The sequence below is a fragment of the Mustela erminea genome, chromosome 4 (genome assembly GCF_009829155.1).
Source record: "Mustela erminea isolate mMusErm1 chromosome 4, mMusErm1.Pri, whole genome shotgun sequence".
Lineage (NCBI taxonomy): Eukaryota > Metazoa > Chordata > Mammalia > Carnivora > Mustelidae > Mustela > Mustela erminea.
Genome location: NC_045617.1, coordinates 88448379 through 88472122, shown reverse-complemented (window position 1 = coordinate 88472122; position 23744 = coordinate 88448379). Strand labels below are relative to the sequence as shown.

At 52.0% G+C, this 23744-nt stretch overlaps 1 protein-coding gene and 1 pseudogene across 3 annotated transcripts; both read left to right on the top strand.

Annotated features, from left to right (window-relative positions):
• Nucleotides 1–484: 484 nt before the first annotated feature.
• PGC (progastricsin) lies at nucleotides 485–23414 on the top strand. 3 transcript variants are annotated; one of them, XM_032339918.1, is made up of 9 exons: nucleotides 487–542; nucleotides 17148–17298; nucleotides 17599–17716; nucleotides 18606–18724; nucleotides 19355–19554; nucleotides 21046–21168; nucleotides 21812–21959; nucleotides 22353–22451; nucleotides 23141–23414. In XM_032339918.1, exons 2-9 carry the CDS (start codon nucleotides 17185–17187, stop codon nucleotides 23291–23293), a joined length of 1074 nt encoding a protein of 357 aa, XP_032195809.1. In that variant the 5' UTR covers nucleotides 487–542; nucleotides 17148–17184; the 3' UTR covers nucleotides 23294–23414. The 3 variants fall into 3 exon arrangements, with proteins under 3 accessions (XP_032195810.1, XP_032195809.1, XP_032195811.1); XM_032339920.1 differs by lacking the exon at nucleotides 487–542 and adding an exon at nucleotides 14631–14689; XM_032339919.1 differs by lacking the exon at nucleotides 17148–17298 and having other exon boundaries at nucleotides 485–542; nucleotides 17570–17716.
• Nucleotides 5037–7273, top strand: LOC116589354 (annotated as a pseudogene).
• Nucleotides 23415–23744: the final 330 nt, after the last annotated feature.

Below are 23744 nucleotides of genomic sequence, written 5' to 3'. Positions count from 1 at the left end.
GGCTCCCAGCCCAGCGTGGCAGCCAGCCTTCCTGCTCCCCTCCCCAGGTCATCGCCTCCGCCCCATGAGGTCGAGGGCAGGAATTTTCCTCTGGCGGGACGGGTGGAGTGTGAGAGGACAGCTTTCCAGGTGGAAAGTAGAGGCTGGGAGTGATGCCCAGGAGGGCGACCACCACTCCTGAGGGGTGGGGGAGCCTGCTCCGCTGATGTCCGGGTGTGGCGTCCTGATGCAATCATTTCAAAGATCATCATCAACATCAGTGAATGTTTGCTGAGTGCTCAGTTCCCTTCTTTAGAAACAGGCCCTCCCCAACCCCTGGGTTGCCCTCAGGAAAGGACTGGAGCCAGCATCCTGTCCAGGAGTGACATTTCAGGTCAGACCAGGAGGGGCCCTCCCCAAGCCCACCCCTGGGTAATAACACCACTCTACAATGGTATAAACATAGTCGACTCTCCAGAGGGCCCTGTAGACCATTTATCTCTCACAGGCTGGCCAGGCTGGATTGTTATCACCGCCGTGCAGAGAAGGAAACAGGCCAAGAGGTAAAGTGACTTGCTTTGGGCCACAAAGGTAATTAGCGGCTTGAGCTGGGGCTTCGTGCCAGGCGTGTGTCTTTTCATGCCCCCACCTGGTCTGCGGGGGCTTTGTTCCCTCAGGTGGGCTGCAGAAAGACTGTGTTGGGTGCTGTGGCCTGGAAGGCAGGGGCTGTAGGAGGGCCGGCAGAGGCCGCATGTCCATTGCTTCTCCTCGGGAATCCCAGCCAGCGCCTTGCCTGGTCAACAGGAGAACGTACTCCCCCTGGAGCCTGCCAGGCGCCTGGCCCCCCACACACCCTGACCCGCCCCCTTGACTTAGTTGTTTACTTTTTTTTTTTGAGTATAGTTGATGCACGCGTTACCTTCATTTTCGGTGTACAACCCAGTGAGGTGACAAGTGTATACATGGTGCTCTCTGCTTATGAGGGTCACTTCCACCTGTCCCGTCAGTTGCTCTTATAAGATCATCGAATGTATCCCGATGCTACACCCTGTACTCCTGTGACTCACTCATCCCATAGCTGGAAATCTCTACCTCCCACTCCCCTTCTCCCCTTTTGTCTGACCCCCCACCGCTCCCCTCTCTCAACCATCCATGTGTTCTCTGTATTTATAAGTGTCATTCTGCTTTTTTGTTGGTTTATTCACTTTTTCATTTTTACTTTTTTTTTTTTTAAAGATTTTATTTATTTATTTGACAGACAGAGATCACAAGTAGGCAGAGAGGCAGGCAGAGAGAGAGAGAGAGAGAGAGAGGGAAGCAGGCTCCCTGCGGAGCAGAGAGCCCGATGCGGGGCTCGATCCCAGGACCCTGAGATCATGACCCGAGCCGAAGGCAGCAGCCCAAACCACTGAGCCACCCAGGCGCCCCTACTTTTTTTTTTTTTTTTTAAGATTTTATTTATTTCTTTGACAGAGAGAGCAAGAACACAAGCAGGGGGGAATGGCAGGCAGAGGGAGAGGGAGAAGCAGGCTCCCCGCAGAGCAGGGAGCCCGACATCATGGGACTCAATCCCAGGACCCTGGGATCATGACCTGAGCCGAAGGCAGATGCTTAACCGACTGAGCCACCCAGGGCCCCTCCATTCGTCCATTGATGAACATTCAGGTCTGCCCCCCTTTCCTCCCCTAGGCCTGGGAATGGCTCCCATTCTGTGGATGGCTATGCAGGAATCAGCCGGACCCTGCCCAGCCCTGCCACCCACCCCTGACGTGTGTCTGGGTCCTCACAGGAGGCTGGCTTAGGTTAGGTCAGGGCTCTGAGCTCTGGGGAGCTCTCTGAGCAATTCCTTAAAGGGGAGTCATACTCCCTGGAGAAGGGAGTTTTATAGTGAGGGATCCCCAGACTCCGGAAAGGAGGCAGAAGGGAAGGGAGAGCTGTAGCAGGGGTGGAGGGCCTATGTGGAGGCCCTGGGGCTCTCTATCTGCAGAATCAGAGCCCAGGATGGAATTTCGTGGCTCAGCTGAGCTAAGAGCCATCCAGGGATCCTTTTGACAGGATTCTTGGAGATGTCTATCAGGTTTTTGCTCACATGCTTCCCGGGAAGGGGAGATGGCTATCTCAGAAGTCCTCCCTCCCGTCAGTGTTATAATGTCCCTAAATTCCCCTCATTAGGGCCTAATTCTGTTCGCAGACCCACACATGGCCATCTGGTCCCGCTGCCAAGGGTGCTGAACTTTGAAACTTGGCATCTCCACTTACTCACACTGGACTCCTTTGTGCTTCTGTTCCCTCACTAGTGATAGAGGAACAATAACGGTCCCTCTCTTGTGACATCGCTGTGAGGATCAAAATAAGGAAATGTCTGCCCAGCATGAACCATGTGGCTGGCCCATAGTAAGTGCTCAGTACATGGCAAATATTTTCACCAGAACATGGTTCTTTCTGGCATAACCAGAAAGGTATCCATCCTTCTGCCCACCCCTCTAGTTTGGTCCAGAACAGAGTGCATTACCAAGGCTTGACCCTCCCCTTCCTTCAGCCCAACTCTTTCCTTGTTCTAGACCTTATGCTTCTGCTAATGCGGCCCAAGTTAGCACTCCCTTCACTGGCCCTTCTGGCTCTTGGGACCTTAGAGCTGGCCCAAAACACCAGGTCTTTCCGTAGGAACACCTGCAGCTCTCGAGACCCCCGACCGACCCCCATCTGATATTAGAGTCCTTGGCTTGGGACTTCAAGGTCTGTTCATCCAGGTGACATTTCTTCCTGGTTGTTTGGTCTGTCCTGGAATTTAGAGGTGTCAGCTCTTGCCATGAACACAGAGGTGACTGGAGAGCATAGATGGGGACTGGGAGCATCAGAAAGAAGGGTCCAGGAGGGGGTTCCCCATGGGTCGTGGAGCAAGAATTTGGGTGCATCCCTGGGGCCTTCAGCCTAGCTCTTCTAGAAGCTGTACTCTGCCTGCTATGGTTGACAGGAAGTGTCCCTGCCACTTGCCTTGCTCACCAGGTGAACCCCTCTCTTAGCCTCTCTGGGCCCAGTTTCTGTCGGGACGGACCTTGTTGACTCACTGCCCTGTGGAGGCCTATGCAGCGCGGCTGCAGAGGTCAGGTGTGTGAGAGTATGGCTCGTGCTGCGGGTGGAGGTTATTATGCTCATTCTTAAGGGCTTACTAATATAATGACTGAGTTAATGAGCAGTGTGTGTTGGGGGAGGGGCCCCTTAACCCACGGGGGGCCTGCTGAGTGACAGGAGTGTTTCCTTAGCCATCCCTCTAGCTGGGGTGGCATGGTCCCTTGGGGGTGTCATTCTGTCATTCTGTTGCCTCCCTCCACCTACCCGTCTTTACCTGGCTCCATTCCTGTTTGGGTGAGAAGGCCCTAGAAGAAGCGCAGCTAGGCCAGGATGTGGAGGCAAGGAGAAGGGAACCTGGAGACTTCGACTACCTGGGGAAAGGAATGAAATGCAGTGCAACTCTAACTTTGTCTGGGTGCTGCCAGGGCTGGGCAGAGTCGGGCACCCAAGTCTGGGGAGGGCTTGGAGGGAAACGGGAGCCTGGATAGGAAGAGTGGAGGGCCTTGGGCATAGGGCTGGGTGGGGGTGGGGAAGGGTTTCCAGGTGTTTTTTGAGGCTCTTTGCCTCTCTGACCCAATGGGTTCATTCTGGCCTCTTTCCTATTGAGTTCATTTCCCCCTGGGACTAAGGACCCTGAGGAATAGATCAACATATTGATATTTCAGGTTTGGGATACGGGCATGACACACAATCGTACAGGTCTAGTGGTCTCTGTTTCCCAAGAAGACACTGGACACAGCAGGCCCGGGATTCAGAATCCAGATCATGTGGACTGAGTCCTGACAAAGCCTCAACTCTCCAACACTTTCATTTGAGGAAGGGAGGCTCACAGAGATGGGAGCATGCGATGCATGTGTCTGGCCTTTGAAAGATGTGTGACCTCGAGTAGATTACTCACTGTCTCTGAACCTGTTTCCTCATCTATTTAGGGAAACTAACAACATTTACCTCATAATGCTGTGTGTTAAATGAGAAAATGCACATCCAGGGCTCAGTGGGTGCTTGGCACAGAGCCCAAGTTTAGCTCTGTTATGGTGGTCACAGTAATAGCAGGTGTTGGGGGAAAGCTCGCTAAAGAAGGTGGACGGTGAATGGTGAGAAGGACTTAGGAGAAGTTCATCCAGACTCCTGCCTCAGAATCTGGAAAAGGGAGTATTCACCCAAGAAATCAATAGGGATAGCTTTGGGGAGTGTCAGCCCCAATCTGAGGGCAGAAGTCACAGCCCCGCCCTCACAGAGCCCCAGTCTGAGGGGAGACACAGCTCTGCCCTCAGGAACTCCAGTCTGAGAGGGGAGACACAGCCCAGCCCTCAGGGAGACCCAGTGTCATAGGAAAGGCCTCAATCCCTACTTTTGAAAGCCTTGCTAGGAAGAAATAGGAGACTCACACAGGAAAGGCCAGTACACCTACAAAGCCACGTCCAGACAGAAGGTATTCAAAGCAATCTCCTTGGCATTTACTCTTCAAATCCTGGTAACAGCCCCAAGACCAGGTCCTACCTTCACTCCCGCAAATGATCCCTCAGCTTTTTCTTTCTCTCTCTCTCTCTCTCTCTTTTTTTTTTTTTTAAGATTTTATTTATTTATTTGACAGACAGAGATCACAAGTAGGCAGAAAGACAGGCAGAGAGAGAGGAAGGGAAGCAGGCTCCCTGCTGAGCAGAGAGCCCGACTCAGGGCTCCATCCCAGGACCCTGGGATCATGAACTGAGCCGAAGGCAGAGGCTTTAACACACTGAGCCACCCAGGTGCCCCCCTCAGCTTTTTCTAAAGCTGAGACTTGATACTTGCTACCTGTGAGGGGTCTTCATTCTAATTGCCCAGGGAATGGGTTGAAGCCAGAGCAAGAGACATGGTGGGCAGTAGGTCCTCTTCAGGTTCCTCCAAACGTGGTGGGCTATGCCCCTCTTCTCCTGCAGCCTTCCACCCTGCTCCTCATGAACAAATACACAGCGAGTAACCTCTCTACTTCCTCCACCAGGGACATGGAGGACGGAAGGGACACCACCCTGCTCTCCAAAAACCTGGGATTAATCGCTTATGTGTGGAACGGCAGCTGGGCATACAAGGCTGTGTGTGTGCTTGGGAGCGTGTGCATGTGCGTACATGGGCTCAATGCCATGTACATCACTGTTTCTCAAATTGCAGCTCCTGGCCCTTTAGAAATCAGTTTTGTTGATTGGAACCAGCACTTTAGAAAGAAAGGAAATAGAAAAACTAAGGTGCACACATGTACCATGCACTGAAGTTTTGTATGGGAGGTTTTGTTTCCGGTATGTTTTATATGCATGTGTGTAAGGTTATGGTGTAAAATACATTTCTAACCGTGGTACAAAAACAAAACAAAACAAAAAAAGCCTGAAGGCCTCAGCTCTGGTGGTTGAGCCTCTGCTTCCCTCAGTAGGCCCCTCTCTCTCTCATGGCTCTATCATGTCATCTGTCTACCTCAGGCCCTTTGCAGGTGCTATGTTGCCTGCCAGAGCCACTCTTCCCTACTCTTTTCAACATTCATGGTGCAGAATTCAACAGTGAGTCACATTATCTCCTCCCCTCTGCCTTCAAGGGATGCAGATACGGAAGCTCAGAGAGGTCAAGTGATTTGCCCGATATCACAGAGCTAGCCAGAGATGGGTTGGGATTTGAACCCAGGCTTCTCTGATTTCTGAGCTCAGGTTCTTGCCTTAACCCAGCCAGACTTGCCTGGTGAGCGCCTCAGTCCTCTTCCTCCAGGTCCGTGCAGTACCTTCCTCCTGGGGTTCTAGCCCAGGATACCTCCCTGGGAGAGCAGTTGACCCCTGTGGTTCCCAGACGATGCCTTCCTGAGGGTCTATACTCCATGTCTGGCATGGGCAACTACAAGGGGAGCTGGCCACAGCTGTGTAGACTGTCTCTGCCTGTCTCTCCGGTTGGAGGCATGACCTTGGTTCTTTGGGTCTCATAGAAGCTGGAGAGCCCCTACTTATCACTAACTCCAGCCAAATCCAGCTTCTCAGGGCTGAGAACTAGGACACCCCAAATAAAGTGGCTCTGTGGGCTCTGGCTTTGGGGAACAGGCAGGTGGCTGGGGCTTGAGAAAAAGGGGGTCCGGTCAGTTTGGGAGGAAGTTGAGCCATGGATGGGGAGCCCCCACTGGGTGGGATGGCTGACGGTGTGCTCCAGTGGACATAACCATCCCTGGACAGGGCCTGGGCGGTTGTGGGGAGAGGCTGGGGTTCCTGGCTGGACTTCATCTCTAGCAGACTATCCCTTGCCAGGGAGTTAAGGTCAGGGGAAAGAGGAGGACAAATCTAACCCCTAGAGACCCCAGCCTTGGGGCCCTGGGCCCTCGGGGAACTAACTACAGGCTCTGCCCCTCCCTGAGGTACCCAGCCCAGGGGACAGGTGCCCAAGAGGCAAGGATTTCAGACTGCATTTGTGCTGCTTCCTGACCCTCCTCTCTTAGGAGCCCTTCCTTCCTACCCTTCGGTGTCCGTGAAATCATGGGTGTGATGTGTTTGTGATACATCTATACTAAATATACTGTAGTCAAGCTGGTCAGTGTGGAGCAGACACCCAGGTGTCCCGCAAGCCTGGAGCCCAAGGGCTCAGTCTCAGGGTGGGAAGGGTGCCATGCCTTGTTCCCAACCAGAGACCCAAGTTCAAGAACTCAAGCACGAGTTATCAGGAAGCTGAGTTGCGAATGTGAGAATAAGTACATGAGCTTCGGGAACAGGCCCCATGAGGAGCTCCAGGCATGCTTCCAGAACACCTGCCCTGACAGCCACTGGGAAATCACTTTAGTGGCCCCAGGAGCCAGTCTGTCTCTGCAGGGTTTTCTAGCCAGCTGGCAGGGAGAACACAACACACCTAGCCGGGAGGATGTGGCAAGGTATGTGGGAAGGCTCCCTCCATTCTGAATGGAGTCTTGTTATCTGGAAAGACTGCACTGACCTCCAGAGACTGGATGGTAGGGGCTGCCTGGGGTCTGACGAGGAGCGAGCGCCGCTGGCGGATGTGTTAGCACAACAGGCTTTGGAAGAGGTTTGGAGAAGGAGGTGTGGATTAGAAGACCAAGCAGGTCCCATCGGGAGGAACTGGATGTCAGGAAACCATAAGATCCTAGTCCTGGCTCCAGTTTAGGTGACCGTGATGACCTTTACCTTCGTTAAGTAGCAGCACAGCAGGTGTGCCCACCCAGCTTTGCATATACATTGTTTCTAGTTGGCAGAAAGAGTCACTGAAAGACCAGAAACTCTGGTCACTGGAGGTACTATGGTCTTGTCCTCAGCCTTAGTAACAAGGCATCACACACTGCCATGGTTTTGGCAGTATGAATATAATACCTGTGTTTCTAAATTTGTATGCATGCAGCTAATAATTTGAATTTTTTTTCTCTGCAGGCTTATCTTGTTGGCATGATTTTAGTGAGCTGAGATCATCTGCTTGGAAAGCTCATTTCATCCTCCATTTTAATTTAAAAGTTTATGTCATTTAAAAGCAAGTCAATAAATTAAAATTTTCATCAGAGGGTTTCTTCCCCCTGCTCCCGGCCCCAGATCAGTTGTTCTTTTAGAATTTTAGATGTGTTGGTTACACAGCTGCATTTTAGGTAGCGATGTTCAGTTAATTGTTTCCCAGTTTTTGTAGTCCATGGCATTGCATCTGAATTATTTGTAAGCTAGAAACCTTGTGGTGTGGAGCTGTCTACGCTAGCCTTTTATTTTTACTTTTTATTTATTTATTTTTTTAGAGAGAGACAGAACACATGTACCTCAGTGCCAGGTGGCAAGCAGAGGGAGAGAGAGAATCTTAAGCAGGCTCCTGGCCCAGCGTGGAGCCCAGGGTGGAGGCTCATCTCAATACCTTGAAATCATGACTTGAGCCAAAATCAAGAGTCAGATGCATAAGTGACTGAGTCCCCCAGATGCCCCTGCCACAGCCTTTTAACACAAAGTTTATAGTTGTTAAAGCTGCAATGTCCTTTTAGAATTGCTGTTTTCCTTTTTTTCTATCTTCGGCTGAGTTCGCAGGTGTTCAGAGTGGTTTGACAGCCATCTAGCTGAATTCCTGGGACCAGACAAAATTAAGGTCTCCTACTCCTCCGCTATCTTGGACTCTCTCTTGCAGTATCCTTTTTTTTTTTTTTTTTTTTAAAGATTTTATTTACTTTGTTATTTATTTGACAGAGAGCACAAGCAGGGGTGAGAGGGAAAAGCAGGATCTCCCCCGAGCAGGGAGCCCAATGTGGGGCTCGATCCCAGGACCCTGAGCCGAAGGCAGATGCTTAACCCATGGAGCCACCCAGGCAGCCCTTGCTGTATCCTTTTTAATCAGCTTCTTTTTCTTTCCTCCTTAAACATAAACATTTTCAGCTGGTGTTAAATCTGGTCTGTCCCAGATCTGTTTTACTTTCTGTTGTGTGATCATGAGTCTGTGCAGAGATATTCTCCGTAGATGGCAATACTCTATGAAAACGCCTAAAGTACAAGGTTGCCTTCTGTTCTATTCAGGGATTTTAAAAAAGTCAACCCAAAAGGGATAGTGGAGCTTCTTCATGTATGAAACAGCATATTAAATTGGAGATATTGAAGGGGTGCCTGGGTGGCTCAGGTGGTTAAGCATCCGACTCTTGAATGTGGCTCAGGCCGTGATCTCGGGGTTGTGAGATTGAGCCCTGAGTCGGACTCCATGCTCAGCACAGAATCTGAGATTCTCTCTCCCTCACCCTCTGCTTCTGCACTGCCCCCACCCACTCGTGTGTGCGCTCTCTCTCTCTCTAATAAATAAATAACTTTTAAAAAACAACTGGAGATATTGATGAATCAGCTACCACAGTAATTTGTGTTAAAATCGTATTTAAGGTAGCTGCTTTTAAGTGTATTTTATAATATTTGCTTTTGTAAAAACAATACTGGGTGATAAGATTAGAGAGAAAATGTTCATCTGTGCAGAGGGTACATTTTCTTCATTAATTATTCTGCGAAAAAACTCACAGGTTATACATACGGTATTTTCTAAAAGGACTATTAATAGAACCTTTTGAAATGAAGTAGTATAAGACTATTTTAAAAAATGACTCACTGTCAGACTGAATGCAACTTTTTTTTGCATACAGCGCTGGAAAAAGTGATAAGTCATTGGTACCTCTTTACAAATATTTTTCATGGTTGCATTCATTAAATGTTATTACATTCCTGAATTTTTGCAAAAATGTATTTTATCATAACAGAATGGCATTATTTTAAAGGGTTTGAAAAACTGATGTGGTCAATTCAGAAAAGGAACTGAAGTCTGAATAAGGTCACTGCATTTATGTTTTTATTTTATTTTATTTAAATTCAATTAAGTAACATATAGTGTATTATTAATTTCAGAGGTAGATTTCAGTGACTCATCAGTTGTGTATAACACCCAGTGCTCATTCCATCACATGACCTCCTTAATGGCCATCTCCCAGCTACCCCATCCCCCCACCTCCCCTCCAGCAACCCTCAGTTTGTTTCCGACGGTTAAGAGTCTCTTATGGTTTGTCTCTCTCTCTCTGATTTTGTCTTATTTTATTTTACTCTCCCTCCCCCTATGATCCTCTGTTTTGTTTCTTAAATTCCACATATGATAGTTGTCTTTCTCTGATTGACTTATTTTGCTCAGCATAATGCCCCTAGTTCCAGCCACAGTTTGCAAACGTTGAGATTTCAATTTTTTTGATGGCTGAGTAATAGTTCTATCTATCTCTCTGTCTATCTACCACATGTATACCACATCTTGTTTATACATTCATCTGTTGATGGACATCTGGGCTCTTTCCATTGTTTGCCTATTGTGGACACTGCTGCTACAAACGTTGGGGATCAGATGCTCTTTGGATGACTATGTTTGTATCCTTTGGGTAGGTAAGGTCATCAAATAAAACACATACACATATGCATATATATGTATATATACTTGACTGTGGGGGGGAGTGACTTTCAATGTGTATAGGTCTTCTAATTCATAAACATTTCTTGTATCAGATATGTTTTTACATATCTGATTTTACCTATTTATAGTCAATATTTTTACATATTTATCGTCATGCATGGTAAAGAGTGTGTTTAAATTGTTATAAACAATAATGCGTCATAAGAGACTGTGCTGATCTTGTGTAACTAAGGACTATGAATGAATTTGGTTGGTTTTTGGTGGTGTGAACTCAACGTGTTTACATAATCAGGGCCCTCATTTCCCCTGAGGTAATCACCTTTTAAGTGGCCCTCGAAATGGTATTTTAAGATTACTTTACCCCAGAGCTTTTTGGTTTTTGACTTCTGCATTTAATTAATTTATTTATTTATTTATCAGAGAGAGAAAGAGAGCACAAGCAGGGGGAGTGGCAGGCAGAGGGAGAAGCAGACTCCCCACTGAGCAGGGGGCCCGACGCAGGGCTCGATCCCAGGACCCTGGGATCATGACCTGAGCCAAAGACAGAAACTTAACTGACTGAGCCACCCAGGCATCCCTGCACGTAATTTTAAAAAAATAACATGATGATGATGATACATTTTTCTCTATTGCTTCCAGATAGGGGCTTTTTTCCACCAGTAATTAAGAAGAAATGCTATTGGGACGCCTGGGTGGCTCAGTTGGTTGGACGACTGCCTTCGGCTCAGGTCATGATCCCGGAGTCCCGGGATCGAGTCCCGCATCAGTCTCCCAGCTCCACGGGGACTCTGCTTCTCTCTCTGACCTTCTCCTCGCTCATGTTCTCTCTCACTGTCTTTCTCTCAAATAAATAAAATATTTAAAAAAAATAAGAAATGCTATTAAATGTTCATATTGTCGTCCTTCCATAAATATTCGACTTTTCCTATCATTTAGCACACTGCTGCTTCTGTCTTAATGCCAGCGTTAAGATCAAGAGTCTTTTTTCTCCACGAGTGCAGGCTTTGAAAACTTTTATTAAGTTATTGATACAATTTGATATTTTTCCATAATCTATATTTTAAAAAAATCACATCATGGCATCATCTGTCTAAACTCGTCTCCATTAAAACTTGCCTTAAGCTACCAGATTGCCTTTGCCACCATTAGCCATACTGTATGTTTGTTTAATTTACTTTCATGATAAACTCTCATGTCATGAAAAATAAATAAATAAATGTATTATGATCAACCCAGAATACATGCTGGTCCTTATCTCCTGTGAGGGCATCTCTTCTTCTTCCCTGCTGGTGACAGTGGTATCACAGACCACCCTGCCGGGTCCCCATCAGTTGGGAACTCTCTGGTAGGGACCGCCTCCCTTCTTCATTTCGGGGGAGGGGCTCTCCTAGGACGGGTGTCCTATCTCCTTTCTTCTCTTCCCCCTGCTCCCATGGTGACTTTATAAAACATGATTGGAAGTACTACACGCACACAGAAAGGTGTGCAGAACGTGAGTTCTGCTGACTTCAACAGACCTTGTAAGGGGAGCCCCGGTCAAGAAACAGAACATTGTCTGTGCCTCCTCAGGTCCCTTTTCCTCTTCAGCCCCGCCGCCAGCCCTGATCCATTAAGAGAGAGACTCCGACTCAGCTGCGAGGTCTTGGGGGCCTGCCCCTGCTAGAACTTTCACAATCACAGGCCTCATTAGATGGTTGCTGCAAGCCTGGGGGCTGATGTTATCCCCACTCCCAGTCAGGGAAGCTCGGCTGGGAAAGGGTAAGTGTATTGCTGGGGACAGGGGGTCAACAAGTGGTGGCCACTGGTCTTCTCAAGGGAATTGCATGTCACCCGTGACCGTCCCATTCTTTAATTTGTGCAAAGAGGGGTGAGGAAGAGTTCGCGGTAGGGTCCATATATCATAAGAAATACAGGTATGTGGACATCTCTGAGATTTGCCTGGAAGCATCCCTCGCTGCTTCTGGGGACTTCTGTCTGCACCCTTCATAATGCTTCCCAAGGGAGCCTCCTGGTTCTCTCAGGGCCCTGCTGTGGGCTGCAGTTGGCTGGTCCGGGAGTGGGTCGGGGATTCAAGGAATTCGTCTGGGAATGCTGATTTCCTTCTTTCTCTGGAAGTGTGCAAGTCAGCTGGCTGTGGTCAGTAATGAGGAGAAAGCCGGTGTGCAGTGGGAGAGGGGGTGGGGGACAGAAGCAAAGCAGGAATGAGGAGAAGCTGGAAGGGCCTAGTGGGGTTTGCATGCCGGCTTCCAGTTGACCCAGAGATCCTACCCCATTCTTCCACTTCCTGCACCTGGGTGGCAGTGTGACATGCCCCCCACCATCCCACACCACCCCACTCCAACTTTCCACGTAAGCCAGTCAGGTGAGTTGTGTCCAGGGAGCGAGAGTATGTTAGTCCATAGAACAGAGAGGAAATAATCAGTCTGTCTATTTCTCCCTGTCTGTACACAGAGTTCAGGTTCCAGCTGTTTGAGATACAGATGGCTGAAATGGCCTCCGGTGCAGAATAGGGATAAGATAATCCAACTTGTGGGATGGCTGTGAAGGTTGTCTGATGGAACAACGAAATACCAGGCCCCACACACTTTCTCATGATGCAATGGATACCAGCCCTCTATCTGATAAGATGTTTACAAATATCTTCTCCCATTCGGTAGGCTGCCTTTTAGTTTTGTTGATTGTTTCCTTTGCTGTGCAAAAGCTTTTGTGTGTCCTTGGTAGGAAGTGGCCGTGGATGACATCTAAGGTGTCTTCAGACTGCACATCCCCTGATCTGGGAGAGGCACTGAAGGATGGGCAGAATTTGGACGCGTTAGATGGGAGAGAATCTGTGGACCCCCTGCTCCATGGAGTGCAGTCCCTCACTCCTTGCCTTCCATCCCGGAGTCCAGCGTGTCCCTGGGGGGCTGCAGGAGGAATGGGAGCTGCTTTGGCTTTGAGACACCATCAGGCAGGTCCATCCCATTCTGTGCCAGTCCTGGGAAGACCTCTAGTGCCCTCTCTCCCTCCCCCATCACAGGGCTAGGGGAGGCTCTGGCGCTCTGGCTGGGCAGTGCCTGGTGGCAGCCAGAGGCAAATCTCCCCCAATGGCTGGATTATATCCGTGTTTGCAGGCCTGGCTGTGGCCCTCTGCCTGGACTTGAGGGCCTGACTAGGGTTTGGAGCCCTGTGTGTGCGGTACAAGGTGGCAGAGATGGGGAGAACTTGGGAACTTTTTCCACTCACCCCAAACTGGGGAGCTCTCCTGTGCTAGGCTGGTGGGCCTTGGGCCAGCTCCTGGTCATCTCAGCCAATGAGAAACTTGTAGCTGGGAAGCAAGTTGGGCTGGCGGGGTAGAGAGAGAGAGAGAGAGAGGCAAAAGGTGGACCAGACTTACAGGCAGGACAGGGGCACATGGCGGCTTGGAGGACAGTAATGGGGGAAGGAGCACTACAGACAGGGGCAGAGCCTCCGTGGGGCTAGAGAAGAGAGAAAAGAAGGAAGAGAGGCAAGGTCTGGCCTTTCCCCTCCTCCCCTGCCCCAGGCCTCTTGTTGTTGCTGAGCTGTTCCAGAGGCCAGTGTGATTTACATCACGGGTGTGTCCCGAGCACCTGCTGAGCTATGATGACAGACTGTCCAATTTGAACTCCGTTGGACTGGGTAGCCTCCAAAGCTGCTGCAAATAGCTCTGACCTCAGCCATCGGCACGTCAGCCCCACCACTGGCCTCAGGGCTAAGGCTCCAGCCGTCATCACACCACCAGCAGCGTCTCACTACCCCCATGGAATTACCAGCATCTTAGGTACTGGCCCCATTTCCCAGCCACCCAATCAGCCTCCCACAAGGTTTGGGGGAGCTGGGAACCAGGACTTGAGTCAGACCTCCGAGGGCATCACCTACGCACCAGTGATTCTCAACAATTTGGGCCCCTAAGGGGACAATGGGCAATGTCCGGAGACGTTGTTGGTTCACAACATTTGGACTGCTGGTGGCATCACTGGGTACAGGCCAGGGATGGCGCTAAACATCTCAAAAGCACGGAGCAGCCCCCCGACAAGGAATCATACATTCCCAAATGGCAATAGTACGGAGGCTGAGAAACCCATCTCTGGAGGCCCTGTGGCCCTCCATGGACCTGACTCTGGCCCTCATCCCGAACTGTCACATCATGCTTCCATTCCTGGACAAGAAGAAATCCTCACCAGTGCATCTTAATGGAAACCCCTATTATTCACACTTCTTGGCCCCCACAGCTTGCATTCAAAAGTGCACAAGATGAAAAGTCCTCTGTGGCTACCCTCAAGAAGGAAGACACACAGGGGCGTCTGGGTGGCTCAGTCAGTGAAGCGGCTGCCATCAGCCCAAGTCATGATCTCAGGGTCCTGGAATTGAGCCCTGCGTCAGGCCCCCTGCTCCATGCGGAGCCTGCTTCCCCTTCCACTCTGCCCCTCTTCCCCTGTGTGCTCTCTTTCTGTCTCAAATAAATAAATTGGAAAAAATAAAAAAAAAAGAAGGAAAACATCCAGAAACAGCTGATAGGCGGAGCTCAGGTGCACCTGGGATTGAAGTCAGGCTTTTGCCTGGGGCCGGGAGGCAGGGACCTGGGGGTATAAAGGCAGAAGGAGAGCTCAGGCATCCACTTAGTGCAACAGCCCAACTTGGAGCAGCCCTTCTTCTGTGGCCAGTTGGGAACCGGCATCATGGAGTGGATGGTGGTGGCCTTGGTCAGCTTCCAGCTCTTAGAGGCGGCAGTTATCAAGTGAGTCTGGGACCTGGCTGCTGGAGCAGGAGTTCGGGCAGGAGTCTGGAGCCCTGTGAGGGGTAACCTGGCCAGTGGCCTCCCTACCAGGCTCCACTCCGGAGTTTCCGCTGGGACAGGGAGGGCTTCCTGAACAGGTGTAAGCCGGGGACTCAGAGGTCGGATGAGCTACAGCTTTGCCCTCATGAAATGTCTGTAACTGAACCAAAGGAGAGTTTGTCCTGCCCTGTAAGCCAGTAAGAAATGTGACCCAGAGCTTTTGCCAAGAAGCAAAATCGGTGTGGTGCTGCCTGGGAGCGTGGGGAGCTAATGCTCAAAAGTCCCGAGTGCGCTGATGGTTTGCAAGTGAGGGTTTTTAAGGGGGAAATAATCAGAGACAAGGGGCTTGAGGTAGTGGATTCTTCTGAAGGGTCAGGGATTGGGTCAACCTCTAGACTGAATGACTTGTCTTTCTGGCACTGGTCTGGTTTCTTTCTTTCTTTCTTTCTTTTTTATTTGTAAAGATTTTATCTATTTGTTGGAGATAGAGAGAGTGAGAGAGAGCACAAGCTGGGGGAGAAGCAGGCAGAGGGAGAAGCAGGCTCCCTGCCAAGCAAGGAGCCCGATGTGGGACTCGATCTCAGGACCCCAGGATCACGACCTGAGCCGAAGGCAAATGCTTAACCGGCTGAGCCACCCAGGCGTCCCTGGTTTGTCTGGTTTCATCAGCTGTGACTGGGTGGCCCTCTCCTTCCCTGCTCTGAATCCGCTAAACACCCCAGCAATGTGTGTCAGTGATGCTGTCTTTGTTAGCAAAAGCTGGGGCCACACACTTTGCGATTGTGCAGGCTAATTCATTTCTTACTCTCTTGGGCTTCCTTTTCATTATCTTAAGCAAAGCATCCTGGTGTGTTCCCCATAATCCTTCACTACAGGCTACATGCCTTGCTGAAGACTTAATCTGCTGGCGGGTGCACTTCCAGGCAAAGGAAAAAGCACAGCTGCTTCCCCATCTGATGAGAAAAGATGGACCTGGGACAGAGTCGGGGTGACTGCTGTCCAAATAGACACTGAACGGCAGGTGTGCTTTCTTCCGCAGAAAGGAACGATGATTTCTGGATAGGCAGACGTTTGCTAAAAACTCCCTTAAGGCCCACGATTTATTTAGCAGATGGCACAGGCATGTAAGCAGAGACAGCAGGAACGTTACGTGCACCCGCAGAGACGTCAGAAGAAAGGGAGCGAGGAGGCGTGGCTCCCAGGACCTGGGAGGGTGCCTGGCCTGCACAAAGCTGCCCGTCTCACCCATGAGGACCGATGCCGATACCTGCTGAAGACAAGGCTCCTCGAAGAAACCTGTGTGTGATACGCAAGTTCCGGGGAAGCGGCGAGCCCAAGCAACCATCAGTCTTCAAAGCTCAACGTGAATGGGTTCCGTGCAGAATGGAGGGCGAAAGCGGGGTCTTGAGGGAATGGGGAATCAGGTGGGGAAAGAAATGCAAGGAGCAGGACTTCTGGAGCCCGGAATGAGCCTGGGTGGACCCACAGAGACCTCTGAGGCGATGGCAGCAAGCAGGTCTTGGAGGAGGAGAAACCGAGGGAGATGGGGGGCAGAAGTGCAGACTTCATCATCCAATTCATCCAATTCATCCAATTCCAGGGTGGTTCTGGGCTCCAGACCACCCAGGCCAACTTCTACTGCGCCTGCGTCGGGAGAAGAGCAGTGACTGGCCTCAGGCCAGACAATTCGAGGCAAGGGCAGACACAGGATCCTTTCTTCTGAGTCCCAGTCTAGTGCTGTCCCCCATACCCATGCTGTGTCTTAGTCATCCAGGACCAGGTGCCTGAGGGCCACCACCGGAGGGGACTGGGGTGAACTCTGCTATCTCTGAAATCTTTCTTAAAATGCATATCTCCTGGGCCACCTAGCTGGATGACTCGGTAGAGCACGTGACCCTTGATCTTGGGGTCCTGAGTTCAAGCCCTACACTGGACGTAGAGCTTACATAAAAACAATGCACATATCCTGCCAGGGCTAATGGCCAAAGTCCTCCTTCCCTTCCAGGGAAGGAATTTATGGGATATCTCAGAGCAAAGGGCCAGGATAGGATGTAGACCCTCGAGATGGGATGTGGGCATGCATCGGGGAAGGTATTTGTTTTCTGAATCGTGTAACAAGTCCTGTGAAGAGCTTTAAAGAGAGGGAGAGGGAAAGAGAGAGGCAGAGGGAGAAAGAAACAGAGGGACAGACCTAGGGAAAGAGACATAGAGACAGAGAGAAACGGAGGGAGCTGGGGCCAGAGCAGGAGCGAGAGGGAGACACACACAGAGACACAGTGATAGGCACAGGGGACACGGGGGCTGGGGCCTGAGGGATGCGGTTGGAGGTGGCACGGCAGGGAGGGATGGAGGAACCAGGACTGTCAGAGGTGCTGTAGGAAGTAGGGAGGGCCCTGCCCTGACGCCAGGCCTTCTTCAGAGTCCCCCTGAGGAAATTAGAGCCTATCCGTGCAACCATGAAGGAGAAGGGCTTACTGGGGGAGTTCCTGAGGACCCACAAGAATGACCCTGCCCAGAAGTACCACGTTGGCGACCTCGGCATGGTCTACGAACCGCTGGCCTATCTGGATGTGAGTCCTGACCCTCCGTGGGGGTTCCCTCTCCTTGGGGCCAAAGACTGAGGCCGGACTCCCAGGGGTGTGCCAAGCTATCTCTCTGTACCCTCCCACCTGGCGCCTGCGTCCTGCTCCCTTCTCTCACACCTGCCAGCCCCCACTGAGGGTCTGTGTGTTCTGGGCAAGTACTGAAGATAGGCTTGGGCCTCTTCCTCTGTGGCAGGTTGTAGAGCAAGGGCTCTGTCCAAGGAGGAGGCTGGGCCTGAGGGTCTCTGTATCCCTCCAGAGCTAACAGCCTGCCCCATGGCCCCCCAGAGTCTATACCTTGGAGAAATCGCCATTGGGACCCCACCGCAGAACTTTCTGGTCCTTTTTGATACCGGATCCTCCAGTCTGTGGGTGCCCTCGGTCCAGTGCCAGAGCCAGGCCTGTGGTAAGTGCAGGGCTCGCTAGGGAGAGTGGTTGGCAAGGGAGGGTGCAGACCGCCTTGGGGGGAAGGGGCAAGGGATGGTGGGGTCTGGGGGCTTTAATCCTGAGAGTCAGGTACTTGGCCAGGGTCAAGGGGCATGTGCAGGACCAAGGCTGGCCCTAGGTCTGGGTGGTCTGTTTGTCTTCCTTCTCACCAACACATGCTCCTTCACCTGCTCCAGTCCGCCCTCTGCCCCCCAGCTCCAATCATCCCACTCTGCTCTGCTCCATTCTGTTCCCTGCAGACGACACCATTCCGTCTCACCAAAGTCAACAACAGTCTTTCCATGTCACTCCACTCCGCTGCTTACTAAGTTCTCACCGCGTATCTCCTAGACACAGGGGAGAACAATGCAAGAGCTGGTCCCTGTCTTGTAGCCGTATTTGTAGACAGGCCAAGTTCCTCTCCTTAACGCTGCCTTGGTCCCTGCCAAAGCCTGGGGGTTTGGGTCCTGACACTTCTAATCCAAAGAGTCCCTCACTGGTCACATCCAGGTTTTTGACAGGGTGAGGGTGGAGGGAACGCAGGGATCCCCTGGAAGTTCATTTGCTCCCACAGATGATGAGTGATTTCTCGGGAGGGGATCTGCAAGGAGGGGGCAGGGAAGCAGAGAAGGATTCTAGGCCACTTACCTACCAAGGGTCATGGTCAAAGAACAACACAAGATTCTGCAAGTCAGAGGGGGCTTTGAGGCCAAGCCTGGCCACCCTCACATAGGCCTTCCTGTGCTTCCTGAACCCCGAGACCATGTGTCCTGGGATGCTGGGGCCCTGGGATGGGAGCACAGGCTGGGACTCGGGGGGGCAGCCCTCCGCCTGCTGGCCTGTCTCCCCAAACTCTCCTTCCGCTGTAGCCACTCACTCCCGCTTCAACCCCAACGCGTCCTCGACTTACTCCAGCCACGGGCAGACCTTCTCCGTGCAGTACGGCAGCGGCAGCCTCCGTGGCATCTACGGCTATGACACTCTGAGGGTGAGCCGGGCTGCAGGCCACTCTGTGCCCCAGGATGTGGGAGTTGTCCCCGGGGCTCTGACTTGGCCTGGAAGCTCTCAGACCTGAGTCTGATGGGAGTTTAGCCTGACCTGAGAATACGGAGAAAACCTAGTGCTCTACTGAGTACAAACCCGCCGATGAGTACACCAAGTGCCCCTCCATGCCGTCCCCTTCCCACACTGAGTGCCCCTGATGGAGGGGATGACCTAGTCCTTTAGTGAAGGAGCTTAAACCAGGGGAGGGGGGTCAGGGGGAAGAAGATGGTGGTGGGGGGGGCTGCAGCAGCAGCCAGAGAAGGCCACTTGAGAGAAAACTTGGCTCTTGCAAGATGTATCAAGAAGGCAAGGGGCAGGTAGTGGGGTTATAGACATTGGGGAGGGTATGTGCTATGGTGAGTGCTATGAAGTGTGTAAACCTGGTGATTCACAGACCTGTACCCTTGGGGCTAATAATACATTACATATTTATTAAAAAAAAAAAAAAAAAGAAGGCAAGGGGCGGGGGTGAGGGAGGGGTGAACTAGGGAGCCTCGAGGGTCTTTGTGGGGGAGGGTATGGGGAGGTGAGTGGAGTTCCACTTATCATCTCCCATCACCTGTGTCCCTTCCAGGTCCAGAGCGCTCAGGTCCCCAACCAGCAGTTTGGCCTTAGTGAGCACGAGCCAAGTCCCTATTTCCTCCAGTTCAAGTTTGATGGCATCATGGGCCTGGCCTACCCAGCCCTGGCAGAGGGTAGGAGCGCCACGGCTCTGCAGGGCCTGCTGCAGGCTGGCTTCCTCTCCAGCCCGGTCTTCAGCTTCTACCTGGGCAGGTAAGATACTGCTTGGGGGGGGGGGGGGGTTGATCCTGAGCTCCCAGGCAACTCCCCCCATCCTCCCCAGACCCCAGACAAGTGAGCTCAATGCTTTGGGGGTTGGGGGCTTCCCATCAGGCATTTGGCTTCAGCTCCTACTGTGTCTAGGACTTTCCTCCTGGGCTGTCCTCTCCTGTCCAACTGTCCCCCTAGCCACATCCTTTCCTTCATCTCTGTGTCTGTCCCCAGCCCACTCAGACTTTGCGTTTCATCACCAGTTCAGAATCGTTCCCTCTTCTGGGTGAACTTAGCTTTGAGTAGGCTGCTCGTTCTGGATACCTCTTGGATTTACCTCCTGCCCAGACCTGCAGTTAGCTCACTGCCTTCTGGACACTTCTTTCGTGTACAATCTATTGCTTCATCTCCTTTGATGTATTGTTCTCTCCAGGTCCTGGAGTCTTCTGGTCAAGGTTCATAGTTTGCCCATAATAGGGTGTTTTTCTCACCGCAAACACAAGCCATGCAGCCGCTTCATGTGGGTGCCTGGGAGCCAGGTGGTGGGGGCGGAGTCAGTGGCCTGTGGGGGACTTTCTTTCCTCTTGCAGAGTTAGCCAGCCACCTTCTGGAGATAGTCAGCATGTACTCTCTCACCTTAATCTCCTGAGTCTGACTATCAACAGTGTCACCCTGTTCCTAATGCTGCTGATTTAGTCTCACCTCTGATTACAGTTCATTCTGAGTTTTGCCCTTAGGAGCTCTGCCCAATTCCACACTCAGGTTCGGCTCCCAGGGGAGGCTGAAAGGACCAGGGAATACACTTCTCTCCTCTTTGCCAAGGCCCTACCTCGTTCCAGTCCCAGCAGAAAAATGACAAGTGGGGCTCAGGGTGAGACTCCCAGTGACATAGGACAATAGTAGCAAGAACTGGAAGAGAGAGAAGAAGGGTGTGTGGGATGGGGGGGGGGGGCACACAGCCAGCAGCTTCCCCTGAGGCCCTGCTTCTGGAACCAGAGGCACTGGGACTTCTGAGGGGCTCAGCTTGGAGCTGCAGTGATAAAGGGGGATACAACTCCTTCCCTCAGCAGGCCTAGTGTGACGGGGAGACACAGTGTTGTCCTTGGGGGCCCAGTCTGAGGGAGGAGACACAGCCCTGCCTCAGGGAGCCCCAGTCTGAAGACGGGAGACATAGACTGGTCCTCAGGGACCGCAGTCTGAGGGGGGAGACACAGCCCTGCCCTCAGGAACCCCAGTCTGAGGCGAGACATAGACCTGCCCTCAGGGACCCCAGTCTGAGGGGAGACACAGCCTTGCCCTCAGGAACCCCAGTCTGAGGCGAGACATAGACCTGCCCTCACGGACCCCAGTCTGAGGGGAGACACAGCCATGCTCTTAGGGACCCCCAGTCTGCAGCCAGGGCAGGACCTCTATTTCCCTTTGAGGATGAATGTTCAACAGGAAATCTTTTCTATAGCGATTTCCCTGATTCACCCTTCCCTTTCCCTTCTGCAGAGGTATGAGCTCTCAGAATGGAGCAGTTCTCATATTTGGAGGGATAGACCACAGCCTGCACAGTGGACCGATCTACTGGGCCCCCGTCACCCAGGAGCGCTACTGGCAGATTGGCATTGAGGAGTGAGTCTGTGCTGGAGCTTGAAGACCTGGCAGGCTTCGAGGCATTTCATGTTATGCACCCACAGACTCTCTCTCTCTCTCTCTCTCTCTCTCTCACACACACACACACACACACACACATACACACACAGAGGTAGGTACTGCTAGGAGGTACACATAGGAGACCCCTGAAGTCTTCCCCCACAAAGCCACAGCTATCCTCTGCTGGAGACTGAAGGCCCAGCTCAGCCTGGAAAAGTGGGTGAGGTGGGCACAATGTAAATGGGGTAGGTGTGGAATCTCAAACATTCTAAACCCTGTGGTTCAACACGATGTGCTTACTAATTGGAAACTATGATGTTTTGGGGAGGGGAGAATTAATGTGGTCATAGTTAAACTGTTCAGTGACACCGGCTTTCAGTGTTTCTAGAACCTTCCTTGGAACTTTAAATAACAACGTTCCATGGCCATTTAGGTGGCTTTGAAAAGACTCTGAATGGTGTGAGGCAGGGGGATGGTTGGAAGGACCTCTGCAGAGTCCTTACCTCCAGGTATACCACAATTCTGTGGCTGTGGCTGTTTGTCCCTTGGGGGTGCGGGAAAGCCAACTTCCTAGATTCCCTGAGCTGGAGGTGCTGAAGGCATTCATCTCCTCACCATTCAGGTTCCTCATTGGTGGCCATGCCACGGGCTGGTGCTCCCAGGGCTGCCAGGCCATTGTGGACACAGGCACATCTCCGCTCACTGTACCCCAGCAGTACCTGAGCGCCCTTCTGCAGGCTACAGGGGCCCAGGCTGACCAGTACGGACAGGTGTGTCTAGTATAGGCATCCTCCTTCTTTCAGAGAGGCCCCCTGGGAGGCATTTATGATTCTTCTGGGAATAGCCCCACTCTTGGCCTCCATGCTCCTAGTTGTCCCAAAGCCCTGGAGGTGGGTGGTTGGGGGCCTGGGAGAACTGGGGCTGGGGGCTGGGTCTTGAGCTGGGAGGGTAATGGGTGGCTACTATTGGGGCAGAATTTCCTTGGAGCTTCAGCCCTTCCAAAGTAATGGGCTAAACACTTTTCAGGCTTTGGAGTAAGATCAAACTAACTGGACTGTGGGACCAAGCAGGGCCCCAGCGGGATCAAGGGCACTGAGGGGAGGGGGTTGGCAGGTCCTCTCAGGTGGGCGATGCGGCACCTGGGGCCTTGTTCCTCTCTGCAGTTTACCGTGGACTGTAACAACATCCAGAACCTGCCCACCTTGACGTTCCTCATCAGTGGTGTGCATTTCTCCCTGCCCTACCACTCCTACATCTTCACAGTGAGTATGTAGGGATGCGACGGCTGTGAGGAGGGGCCGGGGGCCCGAGATACCGGGTCTCCTCACCACATGCCATCCCCCAGCTCTTCGTGAGCCCCGCTTTATTTTCTGCCTTCACTGGTTCCAAACCCCTGTACTGGCACGAGGCCGCGAAACAGAAGAGTGCCATCTATTATTGATTACTATTACTAATGAGTGTGGAGAGGCGCTGGGGTATGGGTTGTGTACTCACTAGGGTAAGCCCTATGGGAAGCATTTTGCCTACACCATCCCACTGAACTGTCAGACCATTTGAGGAAGGGGGTGCTAATTTCTATTTTACAAGTGAAAACTTGAAGGTTCAGAGAGGTTAAGAAACAGATGCAAGGCTAAACAGCTAGTCGGGGTGAAGCTCAGTTGGAAGCTGAATTGGTCTGGCTTCAAGGCTTCGCCAGCAGGCTGACCTCCTCCAGATGGGGAGCAAAAGGGAGGTGGGTGGGAACTTGGGGAGAGGAGACTGCAGACGGTCACCACAGCCTGCTTCCATCCATTGCAGAAATCCCTCCTACTCTGGGGCTCAGCTGGCCTGTGAGCCCCCAGGGGTCACAAGCCTGGCTCCCTCATTTCTGCATTTCGCGCTCCTGGCCTGGGGCTCAGGGCTGAGCAGGGCCCAGTCCAAGGAATGAGCGCTGCCCTTCCGTGTTGTGCAGGGAAATGGCGTTTGCACCATTGCGGTCCAGGCCACCTACCTGCCCTCCAGCAGTGGCCAGTCCCTGTGGATCCTCGGGGGCGTCTTCCTCAGGTCCTACTATTCCATCTTCGACATTGGCAACAACAGGGTGGGCTTTGCCACTGCCGCCTAGACTCAGCACCTAGACGCCTGGCTTCCTTCTTCCTCTCCACCCTCAGCCCTGCAGGCGCTACTTCTCTGGAATCAGCCTTCTTTCTCTGGCTTTGGGGCTTTCTGTCCTAATAAACAGTTCTTCTGCATGTTGGTCAGCATGTTTTTTTTCGAGGGCCGATGTGGCCTGTAAGGCAGCTCCTGGTCACAGGAATGGGAGGGAAGACGGAGTCAGGGGAAGATATGCTTCTGCTGGACCTGTTCTCTCTCAGGGGCTAAGAGGTTTGTGGGGGTGGGGAGGGGTGTCACTGAGGTTCTAAGAGAGATAGGGCATAAGGCAGGGCTTGGGGAGGGGCCCCGGGCCCCTCAGAGCTTGGGGTCTCTCCACAACTTCTCTCTACTCATGGTAGTGACATTAAGGCAGGCATCCCTTTGTGACGCGCCAAGGGGCCCTATTACCACAACCCAAAATG